At 37.8% G+C, this 16,099-nt stretch overlaps 1 protein-coding gene across 2 annotated transcripts in view; it reads right to left on the minus strand.

Annotated features, from left to right (window-relative positions):
• The window catches only part of PRKG1 (protein kinase cGMP-dependent 1), a 1,349,869-nt gene that overhangs the window by 359,116 nt on the left and 974,654 nt on the right, over nt 1-16,099 (minus strand). For both annotated transcript variants that reach the window (XM_061162077.1, XM_061162076.1), the window contains exon 5: nt 3,438-3,501. In XM_061162077.1, the coding sequence (XP_061018060.1) occupies nt 3,438-3,501 (64 nt within the window). The remainder of the gene's footprint in view (nt 1-3,437; nt 3,502-16,099) is intronic.

A 16,099-nucleotide genomic window follows, 5' to 3' on the forward strand; every position in this document is an offset into this window, starting at 1 on the left:
ATTTTGTCTAAATAATTGATCTGTCCCTCTATAATCCATTCTTCTCACAGAGGGGTATCATTTAAACACAACCCAAATCATGTCATTTTATGGCTTAGAACCCTCAAAATCTTCCCATTGCACTTAAAAACCTTATCATAACTCCTTATCACAATCAGCAAAGTCCCCTGCCACCTGGCCTTGGCTATTTTCTTTAGCCTCATCTCATTTCATGGTAAATTTTTTTTTTTCCTATCCCTTAAGAACAGCAAACTCATTCCTAGTTTAGGACATTATGCTTTCTCTTCTCTCTGCCCTGTACACAGGGCATCCTGCATCTGCTTTTAGATTTCAGCTCGAGACCAGAGAAGTCTTCTCTCCCTAAACTCAATACAGAGTAGCCTTCTCACTCTATGCTATTTTGATGCTATTTCCTTACGTCTCATCTGTACCTTCCACTGAACATGTGCTTTGAGTGGACAAGGCCCTGAATCCCAGAATTTGGAACAATTACTGGGACGTGACAGATGTTCCATAAATATTCATTTTAGCAAGGCTATAAGCTTCTTTGTTAAACACAATGATTATACTGGCTTTCTTTTTTCTTTCATTTTCTTGTAGATGTTGTAGGAAGAAAGACAGCTCTGCAAGCATATTTTCCTTTAATGTTATGTGACACTGGTATTGCTTTTGTTCTTCCAAATTTTCTTCACTCTATCTGATACATAATTTAATCTAATTTCTCATTGTGCTTGTTTATTCAACTTAAACACTTTTGTGCATTGGGTAGTATATTCATACATCTAACTTCATATTTTGGCTGTTTACTTCATTTGTATGTCTTCAGAGTAAATGTGTGGGTACTTAATCATCTGTTTCTATTTTCACGCAGTTCTGCTGTAGACTGTACTGTGGTTTGTATAACATAAATAAAGGCATCTTCTGATGAGAAAATCAGACATAAAATACTAAAATATTTCTTTGGTCTAAATTATTTATAGAGCTATGGCTATTGTTTTGCAAAACATAGCAAATGCTTCCACAGCTGTGGAAAAGAAAGAAAATGATTAAAGAATTTCATGGGGTTTTATTTTATTTTGGACAGGCTTGATTGGGGCCAGTGATTTTGCACTATATTTCATTTTGTTTAGAAAAAAAGAAAAAGAAAAAGGTCATCAGAGAGTTCTTCAGTGTATTCAACAAGGAAAAGAACTGGGGAAAGCAGCTTTTCATTTACAGAGGTTGCAAGTACAGTGGCTGGCAGATGCAGAAACAAAGGCAGCCAGTAATTTTTTCTCATGAATCTTTTATATTTTAACATAGGAACCAAACGTTACTTCTGTTTTACTTGGTGTTCCCATATAAGATGAGAGAGAACAGTAAAGCCTAGGAGAGCTCACTCTGATAAAAGACTCTTAAGAATTTGTGGACATAAACACTTCAAATTCTGTGTATCATATAATTATTGGTATTGTGAGTGGTGGTGGTTTAGTCGCTCAGTCGTGTCCGACTCTTGTGACACCATGGACTCTAGCCCGCCAGGCTCCTCTGTCCATGGGACTTTCCAGGCAAGAATACCGGACTGAATTGCCATTTCCTTCTCCAGGGGATCTTCCCGACCCAGGAATCGATCCCATGTCTCCTGCATTTCAGGCAAATTCTTTACTGACTGAGTTATGGGGTAGTGTGAGTACCTAGACACAGAAACTTTTTCAGTATCTTTCTGGTTTATCTCTATGATAGCACAGCTCCAGAAATTCTTCAGCCTCCTGAGACTAAAATCCATTGATCCCAGTCACTCACTGACCCTTGTTCCTTTCAGCGTCCCTCTCCTTCTTGCCCAGTCGAAATTCCAGGAGCAGTCTATATTATCCTTCCTTCACATGCATCTTCAACCCCCTTTTCCCTCTTTCAACCACTCAGCTTTTCCTGGCAAAATACCAGTCCTGGTTAAATCCCATTCTCTATCTACTTGGGACTTGAATCTAGGGAAACAAATGGGGCTGAAAAAGCACACATGAGCAAATGGGCTGGTAAGCAAGACAGACTGAACAGTACTCTCACTTTGACTAAACTTTAGATAGGCTTCTCTCTGACACTATTAGGCTCCTGATCTCCCTTTTCCTGGGGTGTTTACTTTAGAAAATTTTCAACTGTAAATTCTCAATTTGCCTGTTTTGAGATACATATCTTCTTCCAGGCTGATGATCTGTTTTACAGCTCAGGAATGTCTTTCTCAAGGACTAAATAAGGACAAAAATCCTTCCTACCCTGGAAGGTAGAGCTAGGATGAAAATCAGGAAATATATAACCCCAAACCCCTCTCTCCTCCATGAATATTCTGTCCATTTATTTCCACACCTCATATAACCAACTTGCCAAAGAAACTCAGGGCAACTGCCCACCTGGGTCCCAGCTCTCCCCTAGAGAGCTTAATAAATCTTCACTTTTCCTTTTTGACTTCCATCTCATTTCTGAATTCTTTCTGCAATAAGACAAGAACCTACTCTGTGGTAACACCCCTACCGGAATACTTTTCCACCAACTCACGCCAGTGCTTTAAAAATTCTCCCATCCTTTGGTACAACAGAGTGGAGTTTGATCTATCCATCTTATCATACCTCCTGGATGAACTCTTTTCGCCTGTTTAATTGATATTTAGGATTGGTAATATCAAATAGTGCCTGAATGATGATTGGCAATCATACTATGCCTTCCTAGTCCATTTCCTCTTCTATTTTTCTCATACCTTCTCTTCTGTCTTCAAACCTCTCAAACATCTGCCCCATAGCTAATACTCTTGCTTTCTAGATCACTGAGAAAATAGATGTCAGAAGAGATAAGCCACAGAGCCAGCCACTCCATCAACCTTCCTACCTGCATAATTGCCTAGGTATTGTGCCTTCCTTGTTTCTGTAGGCACCAGGGACCCTATCCTCTTGTGTTCACTCAAGACACTACTTGTGTAAACCTCCTGTCTTTCTCCTGCTTCTATATTTCCTGTGCTTTATAGGTACAGAGAAAAAGAAGTAACAGTGACACTTTCACATTCACACATGCAATTACATGCATAAAATACTCATATGCTAAAAAATATGTACACAACCTTCTAATTCATGTTATAAATTTGCTAATTTATATCTTCAGAGTAGCAATGACTACTTATTGCTTATCACCAATTGAAATAAGAGATATATATGCCAGCTCCCATTCTTGGAAATCAAAGTAACAAAATGTTTGCCACAGTGAAAAAATTTCCTTCTTCTACAGTTGACTTGCACACTTCTAATTGTGTATAAATGTCAGATATGCTGAGCTGCTTTTATTTGAAGCCAAATATATATCTCATCCCAGTGCTCAAAAAAATGTAAAAGGTCTCTGCAGTTTGTGACTTGTCATTGCACAGCTGTGATGGGTTGAGTCCCATCTCAAAAAGTTCAAGGACTAAAAACAATTACCTCTTCAAGGACATCAGCAAGCTTACTGAGGATCTCTTCAGGGAGGCTCTGGAATGTTGGAACGCTGAAAAACAAGACAGAGATGATGCTGAAGGCATGTACTGCAGCTCACTTTTATAAATAAAACAGCAATATATCTGAATGAACATGCAAAAAGATTTCATAACTAATAATTTGCAGATGAAGATCATAGCAATAACTTAAGCATAATCTGATGACTAACAGGGGAAAGACATGATGTACAAGAAAGAATTGGAGGTTGGACAGAACTGAGTTCAAACTTCACTTAGATTTCCCTGTGTGACCTTGAATGCCTCAGTTACAATGGGGAGAAAACCACTCTCTCCCTAATCAGCCTGCTGTCACCAGATTCCTTCCAGTTCCATCACCCTCTCCAGGAGCTCCCCCGCTACATATACACACTCTCTGTCTTCCCTTTCAACAGGCCAACTGCTACCCATCTTCTAAGACAGAGCTCTATTGACAACACATTCAGCACTACAAGCATGCATTCAGTAACACTGGAAGTTTCCCACTTTCACCAATCTCTCCCCAGCTAGATAAGGTCTTCTTATTATGATCTCTTTTATCCCTTCCTGCAATTGTAATTAGATAATTAGTCAGATATTTGCTTCTGGCCATCCTCACTGCCAAAATCAAATGCCACAAAAATAAGAACTGTATCTATTTTGCTCAGTTCCTATATTTTTAGTGATTTGTTAATGACAACTCAAGAACATGTGTTGAATAAAAAGTTATGAAAATATGGATGTACAAATGCTTCCTAGGACATTTATAGGGATCAGATCATACAGGATGGAGAAAAAAATGTCCAGATTCATAGTAGACCCTGAAAAATGTCTTCTCAGCTTCTTATTAGGAAAACTCACAAGACCAGCAAGGAAATATTGAATTATGTTGAATACACAAATCAATGAAACTTATTTTCTATGGATAATGATAGCAGCTTTAAAAGAAAAAAAAATTAATCAACATAAAATTCTTGAAAATCTACTCCACTAGAAAATCTAGCTGGGATGCGGAACTAAATTCTCATGTAACCCTACTTCAATCTTGAGTAGAGAAAAGACTATAAATGAGTGAATATACATTTGTATGTAAGGTATTTGATTAAAGACTGATCTTTAGGTAAACTCAATCTTTAGGTAAACTGCTACAGAACAAACATATTTAAATGAGTTAGATGGGTTGGATGAGACTTATGTTAGATTTGTTGCTAATGTACAATGGTTTGACTTGATTAGAAAAATACAACATAAGAAGCCAGAACATGGTGTTTGGATATAAGCATGAAAGTTTTACTGTTAATTTGTCACTCTGATTCCCATTACTTAGTGTAAAGCCTATTGATAAAATCCTAAGGTTTTATGCAGAGGTAAAACAATTCATCCAGGACCATCTGTTCCACCAGATTTACTGCTATGGTCTGAGCCACGTGGGTTTTAATTTCCAGAAGGCAGTCTATTTCAGCAGCTGGATGAAACATATCAGAGAAAGAGAGGATGACAGAGGAAGCTGTTTCCATGAGTTATGCAGGTTGAAAAATCTAGTCCTTCCGTGTTCTTTTAATGAGTTATATATTTCAGTTATTTCTGAGATGTAAGAATAATTAAAATATTTCTATCCCAGTGGGTATTTATGAAAAACACAAACTACAACTGAGTTTTTCTCATTTTATTATAATTGGCTGCCTTCTTTAGAGAGCTCTAATACTTCTGTGCTAAGTCTATGTCAAGCCACTCTACAATATTTTCATTTTCATGAGCATTCTTAGTCATGAGGAAAAAAAAAATATTTGCATGACTATGTAACCCACTAAAGAAAACAAAAACATTAAGTTTTAGGAGGACATTTTAATAAATTATTTTTTTACAATTTTACTTAGTTTTAAAAAATTCAGCTTTATTTAGGTATAATTGACAAAAATGTAAGATATTTAAAGTGAACATAGTGAAACAATTCCTCTCATCCAGTTAACCTAGTTAATTAACACATTTGTCACCTCATATATTTATTCTTATGTACTTTGCAAACTGACAAGTTCTACTCTTTTTGTAAATTTCAGTTATACAATATAGTGCTATCAACTATGGTTAGAAGCTGAAACTCTGTAATCTACTCCCCCTACTCCTCAGTCCCTGACAACTACTGTTCTACTCTATGTTCTTACGAGTTTTTCATTTAGATTCCACATATAGGTGATGCCATGAAGTATTTTTCTCTCTCTGTCTAGCATAATGCCCTCAAGGTCCATCCATGTTGTAGAAAACAAAATAGCTGGATTTCTTTATAATGTATTATTTTATATCATACAATAATATTCCGTTGTGTGTGTGTGTGTGTGTGTGTGTGTGTGTGTGTGTGTACATATATACACATACGGGCTTCCCTGGTGGTTCAGTGGTAAAGAATCCCACTACAATTCAGGAAAAACAGGAGACGTGGGCTTGATCCCCAGGTGGGGGAAGATCCTCTGGAGGAGGGCATGGCAACCCGCTCCAGCATTCTTGCCTGGAGAATCCCATAGACACAGGAGCCTGGTGGGCTACAGTCCACAGAGTCACAAAGAGTCAGACACAACCAAAGTGACTGAGCATGCACATATGTTTACACACACACACACACACATGATCTTTTATAATTTTAAATGCTTCAAAACATTCAGTGCCATTTATTACCAATAAAAATTAAGGATGATTTTAAAGAAGAAACACTCTAAAGAATTTTTGGTAACAATTTAAGCACTTTCAGATCTAACAAAATGGAAATCAATTAACAGAAAATAAATAGACTTATCAAAGAACCATTGTTATAGTCATCTCTTTTATAGCTAAAATAACTGGGATCTTGAGACTCTGCTAGATGTCACAACACAGTACAGATAAAAAAGAAAAAGGATGAACATTTTTATCTGAATGTCTATCATGCTGATGACTTGTTGAGCTACCCACCGCACAGCGGGCTTCCCTGGTGTCTCAGACTTAGATAAAGAATATGCCTGCAATGAGGGAGACCTGGGTTGGATCCCTGGGTTGGGAAGATCCCCTGGTCGAGAAGGGCACTGCAACCCACTCCAGTATTCTTGCCTGGAGAATCCCCATGGACAGAGGAACCTCGTGGGCTACAGTGCATGGGGTTGCAAAGAGTCAGACACAACTGAGTGACTAAGAACAGGACAGCAGAGCACGCTTCACAATAAAACTATTTTAAAATACCTCATGTAATTTTTAAAACCATGCCATATTCTTTTAATGACTTAGAAGTGAAGCAATAATATGAATAACCTCTGATTCAGTGGCTTCATTTACTAACTAACTTTTTACTATGAAACATGTCAAATAAATGGAAATGCTGAAAGAAGAGCTCAAGAATCACCTGTATCCCTACCACCTAGATTAGCAACTGTTAATACTGTGGCATCTTTATCTGCCTTCAATCCATCTAACTTTAGATACATGTTGATAAACAGGTTTATAGATATTTTTATGATAATCTGAAAGCAAATTGTAGGTTTCATGAAATTCCATCCCAAATATTTGAGCATACAGATCTAAAAATAAGAACAATTAAAAAATACTACTATGTTACTTATGATATCATTTCGTGCCCCATCATGCAAAAGTTAAAGAAAAGGAAACAAACTGTTAATGCAAATGTGATGAAGTTTTTAAGCTTAAAATTGTTTGGTACACCTTTTCAAAGTGCAAATGAAGAAGTAAAGCGCCTGACAATGAGTTACCATACTGCATTGACTGGAGAAGTCACGTAACAGAAGGCCAAAAAGTAAAGTCTTGGAGAGCTGACTTTGCTGAATGACTGCTGGAGAAGCCAGTAAAAGAAATCATTGCACTGCCTCTTTTTACGGAGCAGACTTTTGAACTCTGTGGGAGAAAGTGAGGGTGGGATGTTTCGAAAGAACAGCATGTATATTATCTATGGTGAAGCAGATCACCAGCCCAGGTGGGATGCATGAGACAAGTGCTCGGGCCTGGTGCACTGGGAAGACCCAGGGGAATCGGGTGGAGAGGGAGGTGGGAGAGGGGATCAGGATGGGGAATACGTGTAACTCAATGGCTGATTCATGTCAATGTGTGACAAAACCCACTGAAATATTGTGGAGTAATTAGCCTCCAACTAATAAAAAAAAAAAAAAAAAAACAAAGACACTGTACTTTGCTGAATTAAAGATTTTGCTGCAAACACAAAGATGGGTGAAAATCTTGTCCACAGAATTGCACTTTTTGCCTTATAAATGGATTAATCAGTCCTGGTGGGACTAGCTATTTGGCTGTTATTCATTTGACCTCAGAATCAACCAATCATTAAAGAAGATTGCATATGAATACTTGGTAATAAACACAAGTGGTGCTGAACTACATAGCTGGGATAACTTTTCACATCAAATAACGTTTCAGATGGAAGACCTATTGAGACTGAGTGGGGCCCTATGGAGCTCCACGGCATGGAGGTCTTTTTTTGTCTCTGTTTCCTGTAGACAAAACTCATGACCTTTCCTGAGTTCCAAAGGGCAGTTTCTAACAGTTGCTCTTCAAGTAAATTGGAGATGTCAATATTTCATGTAGAGATAGGCACAATAAAAGACAAAAATAGCAAGTACCTAATGGGGCAGAAGAGATTAAAAGAAGAGGTGGCAAGAAAATACAGAACTATACAAAAAAGATCTTAATGACCTGGATAACCATGATGGTGTAGTCATTCACCTAGAGCCAGATATCCTAGAATGAGAAGTCAAGTGGACCTTTGGAAGCATAACTATAAACAAAGCTAGTGGAGGTGATGGGATTCCAGCTGAGCTATTTCAAATCCTAAAAGATGATGCTGTGAAAGTGCTGCATTCAAGAAGACAGCAAATTTGAAAAACTCAGCAGTGGTCATGGGACTGGAAAAGGTTAGTTTTCATTCCAACCCCAAAGAAGAGCAATGCCAAAGAGTGTTCTAACTACTGCACAATTGTGCTCATTTCATATGCTAGCAAGGTTATGCTGAAAATCCTTCAAGCTAGGCTTCAGCAGTACATGAACTGAGAACTTCCAGATGTACAAATTGGGTTTAGAAAGGGCAGAGGAACAAGAGATCAAATTGCCAACATTCATTGGAGCATAGAAAAGCAATGGAATTTGATAAGAACAACTAGTTCTGTTTCATTGACTACACCAAAGCCTTTGACTGTGTGGATCACAACAAACTATAGAAAATTCTCAGAGATGAGAATACCAGATGACCTTACTTGCCTCCTGAAAAGTCTGTATGAAGGTCAAGAAGCAACAGTTAGAACCAGACATGGAACAATGGACTGGTTCAAAATTGGGAAAGCAGTAAGTCAAGGCTATATATTGTCACCCTGCTTATTTAACTTCTATGCAGAGTACATCATGCAAAATGTTGGACTAGAAGAATCACAAAGTGCAATCCAGATTGCTGTGAGAAATATCAACAACTTCAGATACAGAGATGATAGCACCCTAATGGCAGAAAGCAAAGAGGAACTAAAGAGCCTCTTGATTAAAGTGAAAGAGAAGAGTGAAAAGGCTGGCCTAAAACTCAACATTCAAAAAACTAAGATCATGGCATGCAGCGCCATCACTTCATGGCAAATAGATGGGGGGAAAATGGAAGCAGTGAGAGACTTTATTTTCTTGGGCTCCAAAATCACTGCAGATGGTAAATGTAGCCATGAAATTAAAAGACACTTGCTCCTTGGAAGAAAAGCTATGACCAACCTAGACAGCATATTAAAAAGCAGAGACATTACTTTGCTGACAAAGGTCCATCTATGATTTTTCCAGTAATCATGCATGAATGTGAGATTTGGACCATAAAGGAGGCTGATCACTGATGAATTGATGCTTTCAAACTGTGGTGCTGAAGAAGATTCTTGAGAGTCCCTTAGTCAGCAAGGAGATCCAACCAGTCAATCCTAAAGGAAATCAACCCTGGATATTCATTAGAAGGATTGAAGCTCTAATACGGAAGGTAAAGCTCTCTTTGGTCACCTGACTCGAAGAGTTGACTCACTGGAAAAGACCCTGATGCTGGGGAAGATTGAAGGCAAGAGAGGAAGGGGGTAACAGAGGATGAGATAGTTGGATAGCATCACTGACTCAGTGGACATGAGTTTGAGCAATCTCTGAGAGATAGTGAAGGACAGAGAAGTCTGGCGTGCTGCAGTCCATTGGGTGCAAAGTACTGTACAGGACAACAAGACAACTTCTCTCTTCTCTGCTCAAGAGAGAAGCAGCCAGGAAACTGCCAGAGGCAAAATTAAAGGGACCAAAGAAGACCATCAAGATTAGGAGATTAAAGGATTAAAGGCATGCAAGCCCTGCATGTGTTAAGTCACTTGTGGGACCTCATGGACTGTAACCCACCAGGCTCCTCTATCCATGGGATTCTCCAGGCAAGAATACTGGAGTGGGTTGCCATGCTCTCCTCAAGGCCCCCACACACCTTAATCTTGTCAGAGATCCCACTCTTGGACCATTGTTATAAACCCCCTCATCAAATCCTCTGGGGGTTGTGACACATAGTTGTTCCAAGTAGGAACCCGTTTTGTCCCCCTTTGTCCAGCAAAGTAATAAAGCTATCCCTTTCTACTTCACCTAAAACTCTGTCTCCAAGGTTCAATCTGGCACTGGTGTACAGAGGGTTGAGCTTTCGGCATTATTATGTTGCACTGCTGGTGCAAAAGCAAAGCCCTCTCAACACAAATTAAGGCAGTGATACCAAGTATGTGTGTGCTAAGTCACTTCAGTCGTGTCCAACTCTTTGCAACCTTATGGACTGCAGCCCACCAGGCTCCTCTGTCCATGGGATTCTCCAGGCAAGAATACAGGACCCAGAGACTGAACTAGAGTCACTTTATATCTTCTACATTGGCAGGTTGGTTCTTTACCACTAGCACCACCTGGGAGTCTGGAGGTTCCGCCGAGGCTTGAACTTGTATCGTTGGATTCAAAGTCTAGAATGCTAATCACTACACCATGGAACCCTAGTATACCAGTCATCATTATATTCTTAAACTCACATTATATCCTTTACTCACTATATATGGAATATCAAGTATAGTAGTCAGTATATTCTTGTACACATAGAAAAAATTGATAAAGTAAAAATCTAGTTTTACTTTAAACTGATTTGGTGAAACACTGAGTTATTAATTGTATTAAATTTTAACCCCTGAGTACACATCATTTTAATATTCTGTATGACAAAATGGCAAGCATACAGAAAGTGTCTCTGCTGCTTACTGAAGTACAATGGTTTTCTCAAGAAAAATCCCTTGTATAATTGCTGCAGTTGGAAGCTGTATTAGCCACTTTTTTTTTTAATAAAACATAAGTTTTTACTAGACAAAACCACAAACTGTGCTTATTCAGACTTGAGTAATTGGCAGATAATTTTTCAAAAAAAAAAAACCAAAGTGAGACTGTCACTTCAAGGGAAACAACAGATAGCATTTGCTGCCGATAATAAAATTCTAACTTTCAAATGAAAGCTCAACTTCAGAAAACTTTTATCGGCCACTGTGGGCTTAATAGCTTTCTAATAATTAAAGACTTTTTTTGATGGGATCATTGGTGAATGCTGATATTAACAAATGTGATTCTTTTGGTATCATAAATTTTGTAATTTCTGAACCAGTATTTTCCAGATGACTAATGCATGATGTTACAAGGTCATGTGGGGAAAAATCTATTCCAAGTACAAGATGGATAAACAGATTACAATTTAATAAAGTAAGAAAAGTTCATTGATATGGTTTCATATTTCACATTACAACTAAGTTGTAAGAAAGTACCCTTTGCTGGGCTTTGGTGTAGTGTAAAATAAGAAGGCCCACTATTATCTGAAAAGGCCATTAATATACTCTTCCCTTTTTATGCTCCCTATCTTTGTGAGGCTGGTTTTTTTTTTTTTTAATACTTGAACAAAACCCCAGAAATTCAACAGATTGAATAATACTGAAGCAAATATGACAATGTGCTGTCTTCTAAGGTAGATACTGACAGACTTTCAAAAATATAAAATCAAGTTTCTTTTCACTGGTTTTTTTTTTTTTTTTTGGTTTTGTAAAATGTTTTCATTAAAATTTGTTATATTAATATGTGAAAAAAGTTAAAGTTTTAGTTGCTCAGCCATGTCTGACTCTTTGTAACCCTATGGACTGTAGCCAGCCAGGCTCCTCTGTCCATGGAATTCTCCAGACAAGAATAGTGGAAAGCTAAAGTTGCTCAGTCGTGTCTGATTCTTTGCGACCCCATGGACTATACAGTCCATGAAATTCTACAGGCCAGAATACTGGGGTGGGTACCCTTTTCCTTCTCCCGGGGATCTTCACAACCCAGGGATCAAACCCAGGTCTCCCGCATTGCAGGCGGTTTCTTTACCAGCTGAGCCACAAGGGAGGCCCAAGAATACTGGAGTGGGTGGCCTGTCCCTTCTTCAGGGGATCTTCCCAAACCAGGGTTTAAACCCAGGCTTCCTGCACTGCAGGTAAATTCTTTACTGTCTGAACCACCAGAGAAGACCAAGGTAATATGTGTTATTATTTTTTGCCTCAAGAATTTGTGTTTGAGTATTTGGTTTGAAATACGCTACAATGGAGGAGAAAAAGGCTGAGGATCTCAAAGGCACAGAGTTACACCCACATTTCCTACAGAACTTTGGAACATCTATGAAGAGGTATGTGATAAGATTCCAAGAACAAAAATTAGTACAAAGGTTTCTACAAAGCGATGCATAGCTAACCCTAACCCTAACCCTAATGCCAGAATAAATACATATTCTGGCATTCAGAAACTGATACCTCTCTTAATGAAGGAAGACATTATAGCAAAAAAGAAAAAGTGGTATGCTGAATGAGGAGACAAATCAACAAGCAAAAAGCTTCTAATATTTTCGATGACAGACTGCAAAGACAAGTGCTCATTACAATCCACAAGATAAAATCAGTTATTTGGTAGGACCGTCACAAATCTACACACATTTTTTAATTAATTTTTTAACTACATCCTATGAGGGTATACTTAGTGTTGTAGGAAACTGACTTTGTTTCACAGTGGCTATATACCAAATTTAAATTTTTGAACTTTGTTAATGACTTAGTAAATAAATTTCTTAAAATATGCTCATTTTTAACTCAATACAGTCAACATCAATAAACAATACCCACATGAGATTTGGAAAGAGTAGAAGAACAGAGGTGGTGAGACGTGGTTGAGCTCTGCTATGTTTGGGGAGTAGAAACAACATGATTTCCTAGAAGACTAAATGTGGGGTGAGAGATAGAGGAGACAAGGATGACTGTACAATTGGAAGGAACATATAAATGCAGTTCAAATGTTTTTCACATTGAATAAGCATTTTTTTTAACCTACTCAGTAGAAAAATGATTGATTTTATCAGAAGATCTCAGTTTTTAAATATAACCAGAGAGCGTCAGATGTAGCCCTATATTTATAAGGCGAGATATCTCTTCAATACACACTTCAAGAATGTCCTAACCTAGAAAAAGACATACAGAGTTACATTGATTATTTTTGGGTAGCATTTGGAAAACAATAGCCTCTTCATTATGATATGAGAAATCAGCCTTGTATTCAGTTTAATGACAAGAAAATTGACATATATTGTTTATTTCAGGCTTCCTACAGTTCATACTAACTAAATAAAAGCAGATGTATCTGGCTTACCAAAGAAATCAATTTCTATTGATGAAGAATTAAAGTAAGGGTCTTTCTTAATCTTACAGGTATCTAATCTTTCTCCTTAGTAAGCTCAGCAAAAGGTTTTCGGCCCTCAACATATTTTTTTATCTTAATTGAATCATTTGGCATTGATCCTCGTTCATTCTGTTATTCAAGCCTTAAAACTAGTCTTCTTTCTCTATCCCCTTCCTCGTCTCCCACCCAAATATACTTCAGATTTATTTTATATCAGCAGCATTTAGCCTTTATCACACAATGGCTCCAATCCTTTAAAAGTTGCCTATCATCTTGCACCAGAAAATAAAAATTAGAAGAATTTTTTTTCCTGCATGTAACAATACTTTAGGTAAAACAAATCATTATAGAGACATGAGGCATAATTTTACTCTCTGTGTAATAAATATAAACTCCTTATCTAGGAAGACTGTATAGTGACTAAGCATATGTACTTTAGAATAAAAGAGAACAGCTGAATTAGGCTCTGCTACTAATTATCAGCTATGCTTTGAATAAGTAATTTAATGTCACTAGGTTTCAGCCTCCTTAGATGAAAATAAAAGGGAATAATACCACCTGCTGCATAGGGCTGTGGTAAAAATAAGCTAGATGGTAGATATAAGATATTAAAAATGTACCTAGCACATAAAGATTCATTAAAGATTTGCACCCACCAAGACCCTGATGCTGGGAAAGATTGAAGGCAGGAGGAGATGGGAATCACAGAGGATGAAATGGTTGGATGGCATCACCTACTTAATGGACATGAGTTTGAGCTAGCTCTGGGAAATGGTGAAGGACAGGGAGCATGGAGTGCCGCAGTCCATGGAGTCACAAAGAGTCGGACGCAACTGACTGACTGAACAACAACAGCAATGACAGAGATGCATTTTTTGCTGTCCTAAATGTTAGTATTATTTAACACATTTAATAATTAAAACAAACTTTCTAATGCATCAGAAATGAATCTTAGTGTAGACTCAGGAGTCCTGAAAAGATCCATGTCTTCATTTTCTTAAGTAAACTTATATTTGGAGTATCAACCCTTGTTTTTTAATGAGCTATTTAATCACATTCATTGTTTAGCTCTTCTTCAGGGTCATACCTGAACCCAGAGGGCATGTCATGCCCAGAAGGTAAGGGATAAAGTCTCTTATTTCTCTGCTACTATGGTCACAAAGAGCCCTTGAAGTCACATTCTCTATGGTTTTTTGCCCACAGAGGAGGAAGGAATCCTTTGGTCAAGCTAGGAACTCTGGTGCTTCCCCTTCACCTCCTTAGGCATGTCCATGCAGAGGAACCCACTTTTGGGGGAAGAAAAAATGTGTGTGTGTGTATATATATATATATATATATATATATATATATATGTGTGTGTGTGTGTGTGTGTGTGTGTGTGTGTGTGTGTGTGTGTGTAAGATACTCCCCCCTCTCTTTTGACTCCAGACAATTCTTTGTAATCTCTTTATATGAATTTAGGCTTTAAAAATAGATGGGCAGTATCTTCTAGAAGTTTCTAGGACTGAGCAAAAACAGAGATTAAAAAAAAAAAACATGCAAAGAGCCTATGAAACTGCCTAAAAAGGTGTAATATAGGGGGAAATATTTCAATAATTTATACCTGAATAAACTATCTTCCAGATGCCCTTATTTCAGGACCCCGATTCCCTGTGAGAGCACCATCCACTACAACCAATCTTTCCTCACACACAATGCGGCCACCTTCATGTAAACACTTGGACATAGAGGTGGGCAAAATGGCAGGGAAGGAAGAAAAGATATGGGAAGAGGTTTCTAAACAGCTAGAAATGAGCTCAGGGCCATTTGGGCAGAAAATTCCAAGATCCTGATATTGGCATGTGGCTTAGGAAGGCTCAGAGCACATCCTCTTGGCTCCTCACCAACAGCATGGGTGTACCCAAGAGAAATTAGAGAGGGGTCCTTAAAAAGTAAATAATTCAGAGGTAGGCAGCTCCTAGAATGGTACCAGTGTCCTCTTCCCTAGTTATCATTCTCTTCTTGCTCTTACTGAGTGCTGCAGCCAAACAATGCCTTTCCCTACATAAGCCTAAGCCAAATGCATTTTGTTATGTAAACTCTTCAGGTACATTCTCCACATCTCTTTATTCATTCACAATGTGTCCACTTAAATAATTAATGGTGGCATAAAATTTAAAATTTTTTCAATGATTAAAAAGAGAAAAATCTATGAAACCATTACCTCTGCTACTCTCATTAAGATAAGAGTTATATTCTCATCAATTAGGTATCGTTAATATCACTGTAACTCTAGGAGTATGTGCAAAAGATAGGCAAATCACTTTAGCTCAGTGAATCTTCTCACATTTTCATCTCTAATACAGATATAACAATTTGAGGCTGAGTAATCTCAAACAGAGGATGAGATGGCTGGATGGCATCACCAACTTGATGGACATGAGTTTGAGTAAACTCCAGGAGTTTGTGATGGACAGGGAGGCCTAGCGTGCTGCGATTCATGGGGTCGCAAAGAGTCGGACACGACTGAACAACTGAACTGAACTGAATCTCAAGCAAACACCATTAAATAATATGAAAGAATGTATGTGAAATTGCTTTTCACATATATAAAGCCCTAGACAAGTATCAATGGTCAAGTTTCATGTTAAAATAACAAAAATCCTAAAAGTATTATCTTGAAAACCATCCTCTATAACTACATTATAATCAACTACAAACTTTTATATTTGATTATAAAGTTTCCAATTCTGCAGATTCATTTCCTAAAGCAACTGTCAATCTCTTAGGCCAGATCCTTGGTCAAAATGTCCTAGGTTAGTTTCCAAATTTTTTAAAAAAATCAGGTTAATTTTCTGGTAGAATCTTTAGGGTTTTCTATGTAGAGGATCATGTCATCTGCAAACAGTGAGAGTTTTA

Source organism: Dama dama, chromosome 15 (genome assembly GCF_033118175.1).
Source record: "Dama dama isolate Ldn47 chromosome 15, ASM3311817v1, whole genome shotgun sequence".
Lineage (NCBI taxonomy): Eukaryota > Metazoa > Chordata > Mammalia > Artiodactyla > Cervidae > Dama > Dama dama.